General features: G+C 40.5%; 2 protein-coding genes across 5 annotated transcripts; one reads left to right on the forward strand and one right to left on the reverse strand.

The window, feature by feature from the left end:
• Window positions 1–119: 119 nt before the first annotated feature.
• Window positions 120–8,805, reverse strand: enpp4 (ectonucleotide pyrophosphatase/phosphodiesterase 4). Of its 2 annotated transcripts, none has more exons than XM_018689205.2 (8): window positions 8,649–8,805; window positions 6,130–6,370; window positions 5,662–5,955; window positions 5,410–5,514; window positions 4,356–4,554; window positions 4,053–4,226; window positions 3,140–3,409; window positions 120–2,453 (listed from the first exon to the last, which is right to left on the reverse strand). In XM_018689205.2, the coding sequence occupies exons 2-8, from the start codon at window positions 6,367–6,369 to the stop codon at window positions 2,356–2,358; spliced, it is 1,380 nt and encodes a 459-aa protein (XP_018544721.1). In that variant the 5' UTR covers window position 6,370; window positions 8,649–8,805; the 3' UTR covers window positions 120–2,355. The 2 variants fall into 2 exon arrangements, with proteins under 2 accessions (XP_018544721.1, XP_018544720.1); XM_018689204.2 differs by lacking the exon at window positions 8,649–8,805 and adding an exon at window positions 6,627–6,768.
• Window positions 8,806–10,304: 1,499 nt separating this feature from the next.
• On the forward strand, window positions 10,305–17,854 carry clic5a (chloride intracellular channel 5a). 3 transcript variants are annotated; one of them, XM_018689207.2, is made up of 7 exons: window positions 10,305–10,839; window positions 13,057–13,092; window positions 14,730–14,839; window positions 15,579–15,704; window positions 15,791–15,897; window positions 16,010–16,191; window positions 16,276–17,854. In XM_018689207.2, exons 1-7 carry the CDS (start codon window positions 10,396–10,398, stop codon window positions 16,438–16,440), a joined length of 1,170 nt encoding a protein of 389 aa, XP_018544723.1. In that variant the 5' UTR covers window positions 10,305–10,395; the 3' UTR covers window positions 16,441–17,854. The 3 variants fall into 3 exon arrangements, with proteins under 3 accessions (XP_018544723.1, XP_018544722.1, XP_050922022.1); XM_018689206.2 differs by lacking the exon at window positions 13,057–13,092 and having other exon boundaries at window positions 10,307–10,914; XM_051066065.1 differs by lacking the exon at window positions 10,305–10,839 and having other exon boundaries at window positions 12,773–13,092.
• Window positions 17,855–17,979: the final 125 nt, after the last annotated feature.

Here is a 17,979-nt window from a genome sequence, read left to right on the forward strand (position 1 = left end):
TTGTGACTGCGATGGAGAAAAAAAATATAAAGGAATATAAATTAATTTTTCCAAATGTGTGTCACTCTTCCTTTCCATTTAAGGGGTTTTTACATTTCTTTTAAGGAAAACACAAAAAGTCAGATTTTCAGTAAAATTTATTCACTTTGAAAATCCCATGAACCACAGGAATCTCTCTAGAGGCCAGACAGGAATTGCATAGTACAGAAATGACAGTAACTTTAGGGATCAAACATATTATAACTATGACAACCATAAAGATGACACCATCTTTCTGTGACCTTTATACTGCATGTTCTATCAGATTTGTCACTGGGTTTGCTTTATGGCACAAAATCATACTGATACACAGCACAGAACAGGAAGGAGACCAACAGTGACAATTAAAATGAGTGTAGAATGAATCCATCGTGTTGGCCATGGTCTCATTTGTTTATGCTGATAATATCAAGTCATTTTACATATTGATGTGCTACATGCAGAACTAAGAATAGAACATGAAAAGAGTTGGACGTTTCATTTTGCCTCTTACACACAGACATGAATAGATGCATGAACAGTGTGTATATATATCACTAGATATATGGTTGGAGAGGCATGCGATATATATAATATGGCTATTTTCAACAAATCCCATGAAAAGACCAAAACCAACAATGTATTATTGACATCACCGCCCTCTCTGTAGCTCTTGGCCCCAAGCCCACTAATTCCTACTGAAGATGTAAATCTTAACATGTCAGAAATGTATGGTTTCAGCTTTAGAAAGCCCGTTAATGTCTGGGACTATTTTCAGCTGCGGATGAATCCACATTTGGTGCTCTAGTGAGTATTTAGCAGCATGATGGTGTGTGAATTGAACCAAAATAAACTACAGTGAGTTCATGTTAATAAAAGGACCATGTCATCCAGTGCAACAGTGTGTCTCAGTTCCGTGTGTTTACTAGTTTTGCTGCTTCACGGCACAGAGGAAATAACAGGCTTTGGATACACAGACAATACCTGTTAGTGGGATCAATTGAGCGATGGTTTAGTCTTCTAATGGATTTTTTTAATAATAAGAAAAATACAGAATATCTTCAGACTTATGCTTTAAATTCTTATTGTGAGCTACAGTAAATGTGACTTTCAGCAACACTCGGATACACGGTTCCCTGCACACAGTCATGTGACCTGTTAAAGTACCTTTGAGTGGGGCATCGCTCTCTGCAAGCATCAGAGAAATATGAAAACTGACTGCAAAATTATTTCATGATTTGATGTTGTACTATTTTTAATATCTATGTGAACCAGTCTGTTCCTGCCTCACCTGATGCTGACAATAACTTTTATATTGCTTATATTGCTTGTTATGATCCGAATCCCTTTGTTCCAGTCCCCGTTTTTTGAGATGGTGAGTATCTCTTTGGAGCAGCTGTTGTGCATCTTAATAATTGTCTTTGGTGTAATTCATATATACACTGCAAGTACAGAATGGAAAATTGACACACCTACACTTAATGGACAATTTGCATAGAAATCCTCTTCTTTATATAATTAATAATATAATTTGACCTTACTGTGGCATTTACAGTCATTATTACCAATTAAATGACTTATAATTTAACAGTTTTTTAAAAATGTACCGATTCAAGTGTAAAATTTCAGTTTTTACATGAGTAAATATGGACACAAGGAGGGTTAAAGCGTTACTGAGACTCAGCTATCAGTGCAACAAATAAACCTAAACAGTAACAGTATCTGAAAAATAAAGACAATCAAGAACAGTTCCAACTAAAAATCTGAGAAGCTTTCCTCCTTAAGAAACACAGGAACTCAGTAACATATAATATAAATGAGCTACTGGCTCCCTCTGCTGACAAAAAGTCAGCACTACACTACAAATAAAAATTCACAAACAAAGTTCCCTCAGAAAAATCTGAAATGAATCTCTTAAATCAGTAGCTTTTTTTTAATCTCCTGGAATTAAACGATTAATCTCACTGTTGTCCAAAAACGTCTTAAATATTTCCTCAGAACAAGTTACATTCCACAATAAAACACCACTGGTTTCTCGTCACATCTTCAGGTCTCTTGTAAAAGGATTTTTACAGCAGTAACATTATGGAGAGTCAGTTAACTATAGTCACTATTTTTACACCAGTGTACAACTCCACAGCAGGTGTCCATATGCTTGAAGGCTTTTTAAATGGCACGTCTACTGTCTGTATGTACACACACATGACCACATACATACAGTACACACATGCCTGTGTGAAAGCAGGGGCAGTGGCCACAGTGGATAAAGTGCAACAGTACCTTTTGGAGCACAAACAGGTGACACAGATTAGTGTGTGACGACTGCCTCTGACTGGTTTACTCCAACAGGGGGTCGTCATCGTCATCGTCAACCTGCAGCCTCTGGAAGGGCCGGGGGCCTGACGGGCGGCGGTGCCCAAATAACCTAAAGAGAACTGAAGAGAAACAAGTCCTGTTAGTTTGTTGATCCGTTGGGGATGTACAATACATTATTTAACAGCCAAATGAATAAACTAATCTGGCTCTAGTATAGTACATGAACACACTAGAGGAAAACAGCAGGTCTGAGATCAGTATTCTTCACCCTCATTGTGCATGAATGACAATAGCGCTCTAACGTCAGCTAGCAACCTTAGCTTCTTCTATGACATTTAGGGATAGAAAGGAAGGAAAGGTAAAAGCCAAGAATCTCTGTTTTTTCCAGACAGCCAAACACTGTGATGGCAGTGAGGAAGAGACTACTAACATTCACAGCTCCATCGAGTCAACAACGTTAGCCCAGCCTCATCCTCTGTAACACTGTTAGTATGCAGCAAACATCCACCAGGCTTTTCAAGGGGAAACCCTGTTTTAGCCATAAACCACTTTCCATTCACAAGCATTTTCCTCTCTGATTTTAAAATCTGGCTTTTGCACTGTGCACAGCACTGACACTGCTCTGACCAACGATGTGCTCCATTTTAATTCTTCTTGGTCTGAGCGTAGCCTTTGTTGCAGTGGACCACACTGTTCATCTCTTTTGTGGGGTGCCCCAGGGATCCATTCTGCGTCCCCTATTATTTTATATCTACATCCTACCTCTGGTGCCAATTATGCATAGATATAACACATATCTACTTACCAGTGATTGTTGTGAGTACCAGTAACACAACCACCACCAGGCCAACCACAAGAGGGACGTCCCAGCAGGTCTCAGCAGCCAGCAGGCACCGAGCGTGGTTGAAGGTGCCGTTGTTAGGCTGAGGGGGAACTGACAGCATGTGACACATGAGCGGGTAAATGTCCACGCTCTGTAAACTGCTGATTCGGTAACCCTGACGAAAGCTGGGCCCCGCCGCCGCCAGGAAGGGATGCATGCTGGGTAGGGAGTTGTCATAGCCATGATCGCCCACTGAGGGAGGGAAGAAGAGGGAGAGCTGGTAGAGTGTCTTTAAGTGTACATTTGTTTATTAAATGAGAATATTTGTATACTGCACTTGTGTTCACAACTTTTACAGAGCCAAATTTAAATACATTTAAAACATCCATTGCACTACCTGAATTGCTTGCCACAAAACCAGACAGAAACTACTAACTTAGCTTCATAAAAAAATCAAGAAAAATAAATCTTCCAGCATCTCCAAAATCAACTTAGTTATTAAATTGTCAGAAAGCTCCTTTAAGAACAAATATATTTTTAAATATTGCCTATTTCTGCATATATATCTTCAAAGAAGTGTGAAACTGAATGAGAAACAGGATACATGATTCCCATCTGGATTTAGAACACACAGGCCTGCAGACACCCTGGAGAATGAATTAGTTTGTTTGTCTATCTCCTTGAAAAGTACCTAGACCTGAGACATCCTGATATCATATATCCCATTACAAATCCCAGTAGACACCTCTGTTATTCCTCAGACAAACAGTAGCTGAAGTGTCCAGGTGATTTACTTACACTGTCTGCCACAGTTACAAGTTGTAGTCATTCTATTGGTGGAGTAAAACAAAGGCTGTGTGAAAATATCACAGGTCTTCATAACTAAGACACCTACATCTCGGCAGCTTGTCCCCTCTCTGCACTATGGTCCAGCCTTCATCAGCGATCAGTATGATTGGCTGGATGCGTTCGTTGTTCCGGTAGTGCAGCCTATCAGGGATGGCCTTCTTCAGATACGCCGTCATGTGGGGGTGGCACTTGTTCAGCAGGTTGAAGACAGCCTCAGCATCTGCACAGCACATACACACCCACAGACGTCTCTGTGAACACTTTATAATTCATCTTTTCATCGTTTATGTGTGGTTGTGTTTGTATGCAGGCTATTTTATCTCATGCTAGCTGGTGTAAACCTGGTTACCTTTGAGAGGGATGAGGGCTGCGACAGGTGTGAGGTCCACCAGCGTGTAGTTGTCGGGGTGGAGGCAGTCGTCCAGCCGTATGAGGCGCTCGGCCGAACACTGAGCCATGCCGTGGTCACTGGTTATCAGGACGTTGATGCGACCCCAGAGGCCGGTCCGCTTCAGCTCTGACATGAGCAGGCCGATGTTGTCGTCAACCTGACCACACAAAAAACAGCTGTGAATGACTGTTTCCATCAAGCTAATTTGAATTTCAGTAACTGTCAAATGTGATAAGCTACTGAGTCATACCAAGCTTACTGTCTGTCATTATCACAATGAATTTACATACTCATTGCATCTTTATATATAAATGTCTGCCTCAAACAAGACAACTAAGACTAATACAACAACACTGTAATACTGTTTGAACCAAAAAGTATTCTCCAAAACCTGGGGACAGGTAAGACTTAGACTCTGCTGTCATGACAGTGGCTCCGAGAGGCTGTGTTCAGGAATAGTGTTGCTTTGAGCTGAATGCTATGCTGATTGCTAACATGCTGATTTCTGGTGGCCTAATGTTTATCATGTTCACCATGTTAGCTTAGCATGTTAGCATTCTAATTAGCTCTAAACACAGAGTACAGAGGCTGACGAATATCATTAGTTTTGCAGGTATCTGGTCATAAAAGTTATGGACAAATTCAGATGTTGACCTGACGATGGTGCTGGATGAAAAGCTGGTTTGAAATGTTTATCTCTTATCCTTTTATTCCTTTTACAGCCCAATGTTATCACTCAGCATTTGTTGTACAATAAAAGGTTTAAATTTATTGAGGACAAGACTTTTTCACTTTTGAAACATTATGACATGTTAGCAGATTTATAATTAGTAACCAGCCAGGGCCATGGTATTATAACTGCTGGCTCACTGCCACAGCTAGCTGGCACAGGAAAACACAATGCAGCCCCATTGAAATCCCTCAGGTATCTGCTCAAACTGGATCATGTATTTCTGGTCAACAACTGTTGTAAATCATACAGCGCTTTAAAAAACCTTTTGCATCACTCTACCTCTTTTAGTGCTTTGCCCATGGCAGTATCGTTATCTGGGCCGAATATATGGCCTGACCGGTCTGGCTCCTCCCAGTAGAGCGCTGCAAACATCACTCCTTGCTCCTGGTGGAATGAAGCGTATGGTACAGAACGTCAACAATGGCTGCTACTGTGCACCAGAGTCTTAGAACAGAGTGGAAATGGAAACCTTGAAATATGTCTGTAACTACATTGCACAAATCAGTAAACCAACCAAAGTGACTTTTCTACCTTTTCATTCCCCAAGATCCAGTTTGTCAGGTTCCCTAGTCGTTGCTGGAACGTCACACTGGGGTTGTAGGGGAAGAAGTGTGTCGCTGTGCGGTTGCCGATGACCACGTCAGAGCCAGGCCACATCATGGCCGCTGTCTTGTAGCCCGAGTCCAGCGCTGTGATCCAGAGGGGCCGTGCCTCGTTCCACCACATCGGGTCGGTGTCATTGGTGACGTGGAAGTGTTTATGGCTGGTGGGGTCGTACATGTTGCTGGCCAGGATACCGTGAGACTCTGCGTACAGCCCCGTCACCTCGAAAAACAATGATATTATAATTCATTATTATTAAATATTTATTTGAGTTCATTCTGTTATCCACTACATGATGTGTTTACATGATCAGACAGACAGCTAGGAGGATGTGTTTTCAGACAACCATCACACACTGCTATCTTTTTACACAAGAAGCACAAGCAGCAGTATTACCAGGCTGTAGTGGTTAGGAAACGTCTTGGTGATGAAGACATTGGTGAGCTGCTCCACCAGGACCCCTTGGCTGTACAGGAGCTTCAGGTTTGGCATGGGGAACCTCCGCAGGTAGTCAGCGCGGAAACCGTCGAACGACACCAGCAGCAGCGGCGGCGGAGGACCCTGCTGAGCCGTGCCGTTTTCTGCGGCCAGGGCTGTCACGCCACACAGGAAGCCCAGGAGTATTTGAAGTAACATCCTGAAAAGACGTGAAAGAATGTTATCTACAGTTAGATATGAATACATGTGGTGGCATGCTAGCAGCTCTGCAGAGCTGCATCTACTGTTGCTTACTTTGGTTTTGTGTTCCTGTTTTACAAACTACAACTTCTTCAGCTGACTGTGCTGGTTGAAAACCACTGGGCAGGAAACCAAACCAACTTTACCAATAAAATCATAAAAAACAAAATGAGCTGAGAACAGACATCTGGCCAGACAGAAACACACTTACATACCTTACAGACATTTGCAATCATTACTCTCACATTCAGAAGAGAGAGAGAAAGTGATGAACGATTCCCTGTCAAAAATATTCAATTGGCTTTGCATAGTAGGAAGTGAAACTTCTAGTGGTTAGCTCAAGCTGCAACCACAGGAAACACGGAAATTCCAACCAATCTGCTGCTTTAAAAAAAAGTGAGCGATTGGTTCACTTCCTGGTTGTCATGTCAGCTTGTCTGTTCTGGGGAAGGGTTTTTCTATACAGTGGTCTAAAGTGTCTAAAGTGCTTTGTGTGGCCAACAGAAAAATGTGATCGTAGTAATACAGGAAGGGTGAGGAGTGGAGGAACTGGTTATAATGGATGCTCATGGTGACTTTTCACAGTGCCTACTGAGGGACGGGATGGGTGGGGCTGCTGTATTTACTTTTCAACAGTTTCCGTTCCAGTGTTTTAAGAAGAGAATGTAAACCTCCTCTGCCACTCTTCTCATACAACAGCATTTGTATTTAGTATTTTTTAAAAGGCATCTTAAAGGCCTGCTGTTGTTTTATTCTGTAAACTAAATCATGTTTATAAGAAGATTAAGTTCCAAATAAATTAATTCACTCTCATGACTGGATGCTGTAATTCTATGCCCCACATCAACATCCTGTTTCATATGCATCAACGTACAGGACACCTGCAACACTGTGACTATAAACATCTTCATTTCAAGCTTGGCACAGTGAAATATGTATTTCAATAAAGATTTAATGACAAATAGTGAAACTACAAACTTAGATCAGGTATGACTTTAGGTCTGCTAAGAGCTCATTTTACACACATTCACTCATAGTTTGGCCTGTAATATAATTCCCCCAGCTCTGTCCTCCTGTTCAGCTCACTTCTGTCAAATATAATTTTCTTATTTACTCTCTGAATTGAGGGAGTTAAGCGACTCCAAAAGCAAAGATCACAAGCTGTGATCTCAGAGACGCATGAAATTGGATAAAATTTTAAGAAATTAGATTGACTCCAAACACAGCTTGGATATGACTGGAGACACAGAGAGACATTGAATCTCTCTCCCCCTCTTTCTCCTTCTATTTGATTACATTCATTAGCCTTTATGACTTTATCACATCTGCCTCATAGAGCTGTTAAAGTGAAATCAAATTGCTAATACCAGCTGAAGTGGTGCAAACTGGAGGGGAAATAAAGTGAATGAGTTGCTGATAACTTAAAATAAAAATGAATATCCATTTCTAAGTTTGTTCATACCCTCCCTCGCAACACTGTCGTATTCTGTTCTGTTCAAGAGATAAATCTGACCAATGACCATGTATATTATATTCAAATTCACATTATCCACATGATAGCGATATGTCACAAATGTAATTCTATGTCTGTCTCACCAATTTTACTGTTTTTTATACAACTTTTTTGTTTCCCTCCTTTTGGTCACTCTATTAGTGACTGTCTCATACACAAAATTTAACACATCACCTCAGAGGACATTACACTGACTTATATTCGATTCATTAAGACCAACTATAACCCACTACTTGTCTAACTCTAACCCTGACGTAATCCTAACCTTAAACCAAGTCCAAGGTAAACCATTATGGAGACTCCCTCAGGTCGAGTTCACACAACGTGGCTATGTGTGTGTGTGTGTGTGTGTGTGTGTGTGTGTGTGTGTGTGTGTGTGTGTGTGTGTGTGTGTTAGAGTAAACAGGTGTATGTTTCCACAACATGAACAATACAAGTGCAGTGACGCAACTACCATCAGACTGAAACTATCTGGACAGGTCAAGTAAATGTCCACAACCAGGAAGTCACTGTTTTCCACTACAAATATATGTCATTAATAGCCATGTTAATAATTATTGCCTATGGCGACAATGCAAAAGTCATACTAAGAATGCGTTATATGAAATGAGCAAGAAGAATGACTTTCATTTTTACTATTAGCAGAGCTGGTTAGCTGTCGACAGCATATGTCAGCTTGCTAATGTCGCTCCCATAATGCTAACGGCTTGTTTAACGACGTTACCTGTAAACGGGCTGACAGGTAGGTGTCCTCCACACAGTGCAGTTCAACAACTTTTCCCTTTACTCTATCTCCGCAGCAACATCATCAATGCGCCTCCTCAAAATACACAAATGGTACGATGTTGTCGAGCTAGCTAAGATTATTTTTTAGGAAGTTCCGGTCATGCCTTTCAAAATAAATCCCTATTTGAAACAGGGTTAGGGTCATTAAAATGAAGCTATTTTTGACATTTATAGTTTTAGTTTAGTACATAAATACTAATTAAAATGCTAATGTATGCGTTATGGAAACACAGTAATATATACAAATCATCTTATTTATGAGTTTTTAAACAGTGCTTTAATTTGACGCAATAAACTGTCTAGCACTGCCCCTGTTACGGCACACTTGACCTAACCGTCGACTGACACTTAAACTGAATTGACAGTTGAGGTAGCGAATCAGCTTTCAGATCAGACACAAATGTGGGCGGTTGCTTGTGAAACGCATGATGCGGCTGAATGAAAAATCCCATTAAAGGTTGTATCGCTATTAAATATGAGGAACTCTTTAAAGTTTAGAGAGGGTGCCAATTTTAGTTTGAATCACATTCAGAAAAGCTTACTGAAATCACATGAATATATATCTGTGATATAATACTAGTGGTAAATGAGTCTAGATTAGAAATGCATGACCAGCTCCAACACAATGAGTCTTATGTACACGCATAATCCTCCACATACTGACAGAAAGTTCCTCCTGATTCATACTTAGATGTGATCTTAGGTTACTTTTGAATCGACTGCTCCACAATCTTCAATCTCTATCACTGTGATAAGATAAGAACAAGTTATTCTGGCCTATGGTGGACGCCACACCATGTCAATTTTAAAGACTGTAGGTTCAGACTGGTATGGCAGGGTGTCAGGTCCTAGTGTTGTTAAATTTATCATTAAACATATTCCTACTAAGAACTCTACAAGTACATGGCCAATGTCAGTTAGTGCTCGCGTGATATTAAACCTAGGTTTGACCTTTGAGCCAGAAATTGTCTTGATATCATCAGGGTTACAATCTTGGAACATTGAGCTTGAGGCAGGGGCGATGATGAAAGACTCTGTTACGTTGCATCATGGGAAATGTGGAATACCTAATAAAATCCAAGAGAATTTCAACATGTCCATGCTTTTATGTTACTCCCTCACATTTGATTTTACATGGCTGATGAGTCTCCAAATCTGTAAGTGCAGAAGTTAAACCGACTTTAGAACCGTCCCTGCTTGTATGTGCATTACCTGATGTAGGTAACATTACCAGTGTAACTTAAAGGCAACAGAAGCAACTTTAAGATCAAAATTGAAATAAATGGAAACCAGTTGCTTGCTGAACTAAACACTAATGGTATTCTTTGTGAAATCTGTCAGTGGTCATGTGTTGGCTTTAGGTAAAACTTTTTGGTAACAGGTTCAGAATATTGATGATGGTCCCTGAAAAGATACAAAATGTGCTCTTAGCCAGTGAATGATTGAAATTTTGGAGTTTACTTTCTCTCCACCCAACAATAGCAATAATACAAAGACTACTCAAGTTGTACTCTCCTTTAAGAATCACTGCTGTCTTTCTTGGCACTGCCTTTCTGCCATCCCTGTCCAAAGTCCTGGGGTGCCTTTTGATAAGGTAGGCACTGTTGGTATTACAGTCACTCTGCTGCACACCTTGACACTCTCCACCGCCCCAGGACGACCTCTGTTTGACTTCTTCACCCAGGATGGATCCCTGTGACAAGAATGTTTACGAGACCCCAGAGGTCACCTACGAGAACCAGTCGTCAGGTGTGTATGACCTGACTTATGATGGGCAGTATGAGGAGCCCTCAGACCTGTCGGCAGAGTACGAGAACACCGGACGGGCCATAGGAATAATACCAGATCCCCCTTCTCTCCCACCACCTCACCACCCCACCGAGGAGAGGCGAAGCAGTTCGTCCTCTTCCTCATCCTCCTCGTCTTCCTCACATGATGAAGAAGAAGAGAAAGGGGAGACGGAGGGCTGGAACAGAGAGAAGGAGGAGGAGGAGGAGAAAGAAGAAGAAGAGGAGAAGATAGAGGTAGAGGAGATCAGCAGACCTGTCCTGAACTGGGAGACTCCAGAGATGGAAGTGGAGGAGAGGAACTCGTCACGCAGGTCCTCATCTTCGTCATCATCTTCATCAGCCTCTGAGAAGGAGGAAGCTGAGGAGAAGCCAGAGCATGACAAGAATGAACCAGAGGTCATACTTTTTGCCAAGGTAGGAAAGAAATATGATGGTCTTATTATATTAAGTGCTTCTGAATTGATTTCAGTTTAATGTCTTGCACACACAAAGATACACACACCCATGGTTTCCATGCTCATGTAAACTTTCTTTGATATAGGCCTCATAAATCTCTGTCATAATCACATTCATATCAGTTGCATTTGGACAAGTGTGGTAAGGTCAGTGTGTATGTGGGTGTGCATGTGAAATTTGATCATGGTACATCTAGAGTTGGACTTTATTCCCAATTGTTTGGGCCCTATACTCACCACACTGTGCTGTACATACACTTCTATTTATAGACCATCCTGTTCAGTCATTTCTCAGTGTGTGTGTGTGTGTGTGTGTTGGAGGGGGTTACTCTGGTTCTAAATATAAGTTAAGTTGAACTGACAAGAATGTTCTGACTCAGTGCTGGGATAGTTGGGGACGGTTCCTGTCGCATGGCCATGTGAATTCACATGTGGGTGTGTGTGTGTATAACACTGAGTGTGTTGGTTGGCGGACCTCTGGGGAAAGCTATTTATCTATCTGTCTATCTAGTAATATCAGCTAAACATTGTACTTGCACACACAGAGACATACACTAGCTGAATTTATTACAGAATCTGCACTTTCCCCAACAAAGTCCAGTTGCTCTGGAGTAATCAACGATCATAAATCTGGCACTTTGAAACGACAGCCACATAAATTATAGCAATATAACCTCAAGGTGATTGCAATAGAGTAAGAGAATCTGAGGTCACTGTGAAGTGTTAGCATTTGAGCCTAGCTTTAATGACTTCAGCAAGAGGCTACTTTATCCTATCACACACTGTTTGCCATATGCACTATAACTACATGTCTATCTACTGCTAATGATTCAAGCAATTAAAACTGCAGGCTGGGAGCTACAAGTAGTCACAGCTTGTAACCATGATTTAAAAAGGGCTGAACTTTAGTGGGTTGCCAAGTTGTGGAATATCTTTAGCATGACACTTACTTTGTCTTTTAGTTAGGTCTTTAATTGGCTAGGAAGACCCTGCCAACAGACCACTTATCTTCTTATTGCAGTGCATCAGGAAAATTCAGCAACAGGAAGACTTATATTAATTATTTCTTAGCACGTTTCTTAGCTGAGCAATAAAATTTAATCCAGAAAATTTTGCTATCTACCAAATTATACTAATGTAAACTCTATTAGCTAGTGGGCAAAAGTCTGAAGCTGTGACAAGACCATGATGGATAACAAATATAAAGGCTCATCAATATTTTGGGAACTTTTTAGAAAAAAATTGCTCAAACTGGAGTAAATAGTTCATCTGTTGAGTACTTTTTCCAGTGGTGGATGAATACACATTTGGTGTTATAGCAAATACTTAAAGCACCATTACAGTGGGATAAACTACAGCGACCATGTTCCTCAAAATGAAATGATATATCATCTAGTGCAACAGTGTGACTCATTTTTAATAGTTTTTGAAACTATTTTTATTCTGTGTTCTGCCCAAACCATGTTCAAAAAACGTGACTTCACTGCGTATATCTAAGCTGTCAGGAACTGTCTTCACAACACACCAACAACATTTGACCCCGGTGATAAGCTGAAACCCTCCAAACTCTCAGAGACTTTGACGTCACCTCTCAGCAGAGTCCAGTGAAGCAGGTCAGATGCAGGCAGAGAACTCACAGCATGGGACCCATGGGTGCTGATGAGTCTGAGGCGGAGACAATGACTCCTGATGATTCAAAGTCACCCGGTTGTGTTGTCACTCAAAGCTATAAGAGTCGAAAGAGGCAGGGCAGCCTTGGGTGACTTGGTCTGCCCTTTCCTTCCTCTCTGACACCCCTTGTCCACCCCATCCAAGGGGGTTATTTTTGCTCTACACTGTCCCGCCCCATTGCTGAATTGAACCCCTCACACACACTATCCCTCTCTCTCTCTCTCTCTCTCTCTTTCTCTCACACACACACTCCCTGGCATTCGTCCTTAGCTGACACTCTGGGACTAAGCAGACTTCACCGAATGGACCAGCAGTAGAATCTGAAACTGAGACAACTCACAGACACACAGATAAATACATATACACACTTGTGGACACAAAACACACAACCAAAGTGTGTTTCTTGACCATGACGGATACTGCAGCTGAGGAGGACAAGGACCCTGATATTGAGCTATTTGTCAAGGTGGGGCTTTCAGTGTGTGTGTTTTAGTGTGGGTACATCACAAACTGACATTAGATCAGTTCTCACTTCTAAATTACATTTTTGCACAATTTTTACAATCTTACCCTCCACCTTGTTTAAAATAGCTGACATTTTTGTGTCTTGTGCGCCACTATATGATCCGTAAAATATCAGCTATGTGTGTGTCATGTTGGGGGTGGCTCCTTTAAGCGTGTGCATGCCATGTTGTTGTTGTTGCGTGCTGATTTTCCGTGTGTTAACCTGACACCCACGTGCATAGACAATCTCTCTCTTTCTCTCCCCCACTGAATTATTACTGGGGTCCTTTCAGTATTGAGAGCAGCAGCTTTAAATGGTCTGAGGTTATGATACAATATGTGATGTTTATTTACGTATTTTGTTGAGAGTTAGATGAAAAGATTGATACCAGTTTCATGTGTATATGCTAAATATGAAATTATAGTCAGCAGCCTGTTAGCTTAACTTAGCACAAAGACTAACAGCTGGACTGCCTCTGTCCAAAAAACATTTTTAAAAATCTACCCAGCAGCACTGCTAAAACTTCTGCTCTTTGTGCTAAGCTAAGCTAACTGCCTGCTTCTCATCTAACTCAATAAGAGTATTTCCCCACGTCTTGACTTCTCAAATGCATGCTACACAATATCATTACCTGGTAATCCAACTAACATGCAGCTGATCTGAATAGTACATAACCTCAGTTATTAATACACAGTTAAATTTATCAAAATGTAATGTTAATGTAACATTTAGAAATGAAGGCAGACTGGATGTTCACCACTCAGGCAAGGTTTAGGAGTATGCTAAGTGACATATTATACTGAGATGAATGGACAGCTGTGGCTGTGGACAGCTTTATTCAAATTTAAAGAATCAAACAGTATAATCTATACAGTTATTTCCAGAAAATTAGCTAAAATATGTTAAACCACTCCTGTGGCTGTATACTGTGAGTCCTCTGGAACAAACACAAGAAATCTGCCCTTGTGTCTTTTGGAAATTTTACATGTCGGTATCTTTAAACAAGGTAGCGAAAACTGCACACGTAACGTTTGATTCAAGTGCAAGCAAGAGTATGTGTGTGTGCTTCCCTGGGTTGGCAGATAAATGTTAATGCAGGACAGGAGATTATATGATTTTTGTGTGTGATACACTGCTGCAGTACACAGGAACCAGAAGTTCAAACAGGCAGTGAGGCGGCTAATGGAAGCAGTGTGGATTATTCATGTTGGACTCAGTGTCTTATTACAGTGTCGTGTTGCAGCTTTGCATTCTCAGGCACACACACACACACACACTGATCATTGCCAATTATAAATTTGTTTATGTGCACACAGACACAAACACACCACCAGAAGCCTCAGATCCACTACTTCACAGATTTTTCTTGTTTGGATGATTGTAAAGAGCGTGTTAGTCATGTATCTACTGATGAATCAGTGTATGTCTCTCTGTATGCAGTAAATCTGTATGGCTGTGTCTGTCATTGTGTGTGCGAATAAGTCAACATATGACAGCTATGGAAACGGACCCTGGTTTTGTTTTGTGCTCAACTCTAAACTCAGTTTGGCAGTGTGTGTCTCTCATCATGTTTTTGTGTGTTGTATGTGTGTTTACAGGCAGGCAGTGATGGGGAGAGCATTGGAAACTGTCCATTCTCTCAGCGCCTCTTCATGATCCTCTGGCTGAAAGGAGTAGTGTTTAATGTCACCACTGTTGACCTCAAGAGGTAATAATAATATCATAATAGAACAAAGTATTATTACACAAAAACACTATTAAAGACTAGAGGATAGAGAATTAATGTCACCTCTACTATTATACTGTCTTGGTTCAACACTGGGACCAGTGGGACCAAAACATAGCTTAAAGGAGAGTCAGTATTGGTCTTAAATTCACCAGGTAGCCAGAAAAACAACTCCAACCGAATGCTAATGCTACTTTGTGTCTACTGGATGTGTAACTAGTCAAGTGTTTGCTAGCAAGTTTGTCATATATCATGATTTAGAGGGTGATAATATGTTAGCGTTGTGCTTACAGCTTGTTCCTGCTGCCAAAAATGACAAAATGATCAGTTATTCCATTAAATCTAATGATAATTCTGAGTTTAAAGTCGATGTTAAACATAGGTGTGGCTTTATGTTAAATGTCAAATGGTCCACTGGTCTTGTGCGAAATTTCATTAATAAGATATTAATCCATCTAAACTCTTGGGCAAATTTCCCTCAGCCTCAATTATTCTTTTAGCCTAATGCTAACATATTATACACAAATACATGGAGATTATGAATGAACTCTCAGGTCATATTTAAAAAAAAAAAAAAAAACTGTGATCACTAATTGTGATTGGGAAATGAGGCCCATGGTAGTTAGTGCTTGCAGCAATAGGCGCCATGGCTGAATAGAAAGTAATTAATCACACCATACTGTATATGGATGGGGTTGTAAAATGATTCCACTCTGATTAGGAAACCGGCTGACCTTCACAACCTGGCCCCAGGGACACACCCGCCCTTCCTCACCTTCCAGGGGGAGGTTCTCACTGACGTCAACAAAATAGAGGAGTACTTGGAGGCAATGCTGGCTCCACCAAAGTAGGTCTTACACACAAACACACACAAACAGGAATAGGAAGTAGAGTAAGCAACATCCTAACTAACACCATGTTCGTGTTTGTTAGGTATCCCAAGCTAGCAGCAAAGAACCGTGAATCCAACACAGCAGGAAATGATGTATTTGCCAAGTTCTCAGCTTATGTCAAAAACACAAGAGCAGATAAAAATCGAGGTAACTAACAGTATATCCAGTAAGCATATACATCCATTATAATCCAACCAAAAGCACTGGTTTATTAACTTTAATGACCCTAAGACCTGGAAGTGCGTTCTGTCTATTTCAGACTTAGAGAAGAGTCTAAACAAGGCCTTGGCTAAGCTGGATGAGTATCTGATGAGTCCACTACCCGATGAAGTTCAGGCAGGACGCCACATCGGCAAGGGAGAATCTACCCGCAAATATTTGGATGGAGATGAACTGACATTGGCAGACTGCAACCTCCTGCCCAAACTCCATGTTGTCAAGGTAACCTGTTTTGGGTTGGTTTGGCTTAGTTTGGTTCATTTGATTTTGTCAATTTGTTTCTGACAGTAGTATTGTTTTTGGCAGGTTGTTGCGAAGAAATACCGAAACTATGACATCCCGTCTGAATTCAGAGGGTTGTGGCGTTATCTTAACAATGCCTACAAACGAGATGAGTTCACCAACACGTGCGCAGCTGATGTGGAAATCGAGCTAGCCTATAAGGATGTAGCCAAGAGGCTGGGAAAATGAATGCATCACGTCCACAGTCACTGTTCAGACTTTCTCTCTTTTGGAAAATCTACTAAATCATACTTCTGAAACACATTACATACATTCTTTACACAGGATGTATCATTTTTAACACTGATGTGCTAAAATATGCTTAAATATGGCAAAGTGGTATCTCAATGAAAAGACGTGGTAAAAATGATTCATCAATTTCGTGTCGAGTATCTACAGTCTGATGCCTCTGTAATGCTGGAAGAGGCTGAAAAATTGTTTGGTAATGATGATTATATTGATGATTGTTTGTCAAAAAAAACATCTTAAGTTGGTAACTGACTGTTAGCTAGGCCCCTTGATAAACAGTGATTGTTAATGCATAGGCTGTATAGAATGGATTGAACAGTTTGTCTGCTTTGTTGTAAACTGCAAAAGTTAGCATGTTGGGCTAACTAGCTTACTACCCACAGTAGATCTGCCAATGCCAAGGAGCATATTGTTAACTAACCACGTTATTCTGTGTTATTTTGTATTACAGGTTATGTTTAGAAAGAAAAAAAACATTCATGACTGACACATCCACTATATAGTATCTCCCCACAGTCCTGGATGCTATCAGAGTTTAGACTAACTAGCTAACTAACTAGCAGTGTCAACGTTAAACAGGTTTGTAGGCTGTGCAGCCAAACAGGATGTTAACAGTTTGGGCTTACATTTTACTATCATATTTGGAATAAATAGTTCAGACTACACTGCAACACAACAACAAATATGGTTAAGCATTTGTTTCAGCCAAAGTAATTAGTCTTTTATTGGGGTAGTGTCTTTGTGGACTAGAGTTGCGATGTTGCCTTCTGTTTCTAAATGAGGAAATGTTTGACCAGTAAATTGTAATTTTTTTCCCATCTGCTTTAAATGTGTAATTAAGAATGAATAGCTTTTCATTGGAGATTACTAACCCATTTTTAAAATATAATTTTCTTTACTTTTAAATGTCATGCAACATCTTACAGCCCATTCACACACTGTTAATACACTGGGTGACCGATTACAACTTTATTTTCAAACTGATAAATAAGGCTATAATAAAACAAGTTTACCCCAGCTGTTGTGTCGACATGCTATAAACTAATGGCAGTGAATGTAATTTTAATCCTGAGTGCCTTAGTGGGAATCGAGCTCTCCTGCGTCTGTGTCTCCTGCCTTCAGCTCTTTGTGTCTGTACAGTGAATTATGTGTATTTGAATATAATATGAATGTGAATTATTGATGTCATTGAAGGACCTCTCCTGGCCTGTGGAGCTGTATGATAATAATATAAGCTTAATATGTCTGTAAATGATTAGAGCTCAGCTATATTCATATTCATTCTGATGATTAGAACCATAAACCCACTGTGTATATGTCACTTATTTGAATAATAAATCTATTTTCTCAGAGACTGAGTGTGAGAGTTGTGGTTTTTCACTTGAAACTATTGTTACTGTTGATTTGTGAATATCTATACCCATGTCATGATTGACCATGTCTCTCCCACCAAATCAGGTTGTTAATTCCTGCTGATTT

This window comes from Lates calcarifer, linkage group LG7_2 (genome assembly GCF_001640805.2).
Source record: "Lates calcarifer isolate ASB-BC8 linkage group LG7_2, TLL_Latcal_v3, whole genome shotgun sequence".
Taxonomy (NCBI): Eukaryota; Metazoa; Chordata; class Actinopteri; family Centropomidae; genus Lates; species Lates calcarifer.

What these genes read in the sequence shown, in the direction of transcription:
- enpp4 (XM_018689204.2), bottom strand. An exon ending in TTCCTAACCACTACAGCCTG is followed by an intron (nt 5,956 to 6,129) that starts GTAATACTGCTG and finishes TTGTTTTTCGAG; the next exon opens with GTGACGGGGCTGTACGCAGA. An exon ending in AGGGGACAAGCTGCCGAGAT is followed by an intron (nt 3,410 to 4,052) that starts GTAGGTGTCTTA and finishes TCCCTCCCTCAG; the next exon opens with TGGGCGATCATGGCTATGAC.
- clic5a (XM_018689206.2), top strand. Translation starts at nt 10,396, where the DNA reads ATGGATCCCTGTGACAAGAATGTTTACGAGACCCCAGAGGTCACCTAC. An exon ending in ACCACTGTTGACCTCAAGAG is followed by an intron (nt 14,840 to 15,578) that starts GTAATAATAATA and finishes CACTCTGATTAG; the next exon opens with GAAACCGGCTGACCTTCACA. An exon ending in AAGAGCAGATAAAAATCGAG is followed by an intron (nt 15,898 to 16,009) that starts GTAACTAACAGT and finishes TGTCTATTTCAG; the next exon opens with ACTTAGAGAAGAGTCTAAAC.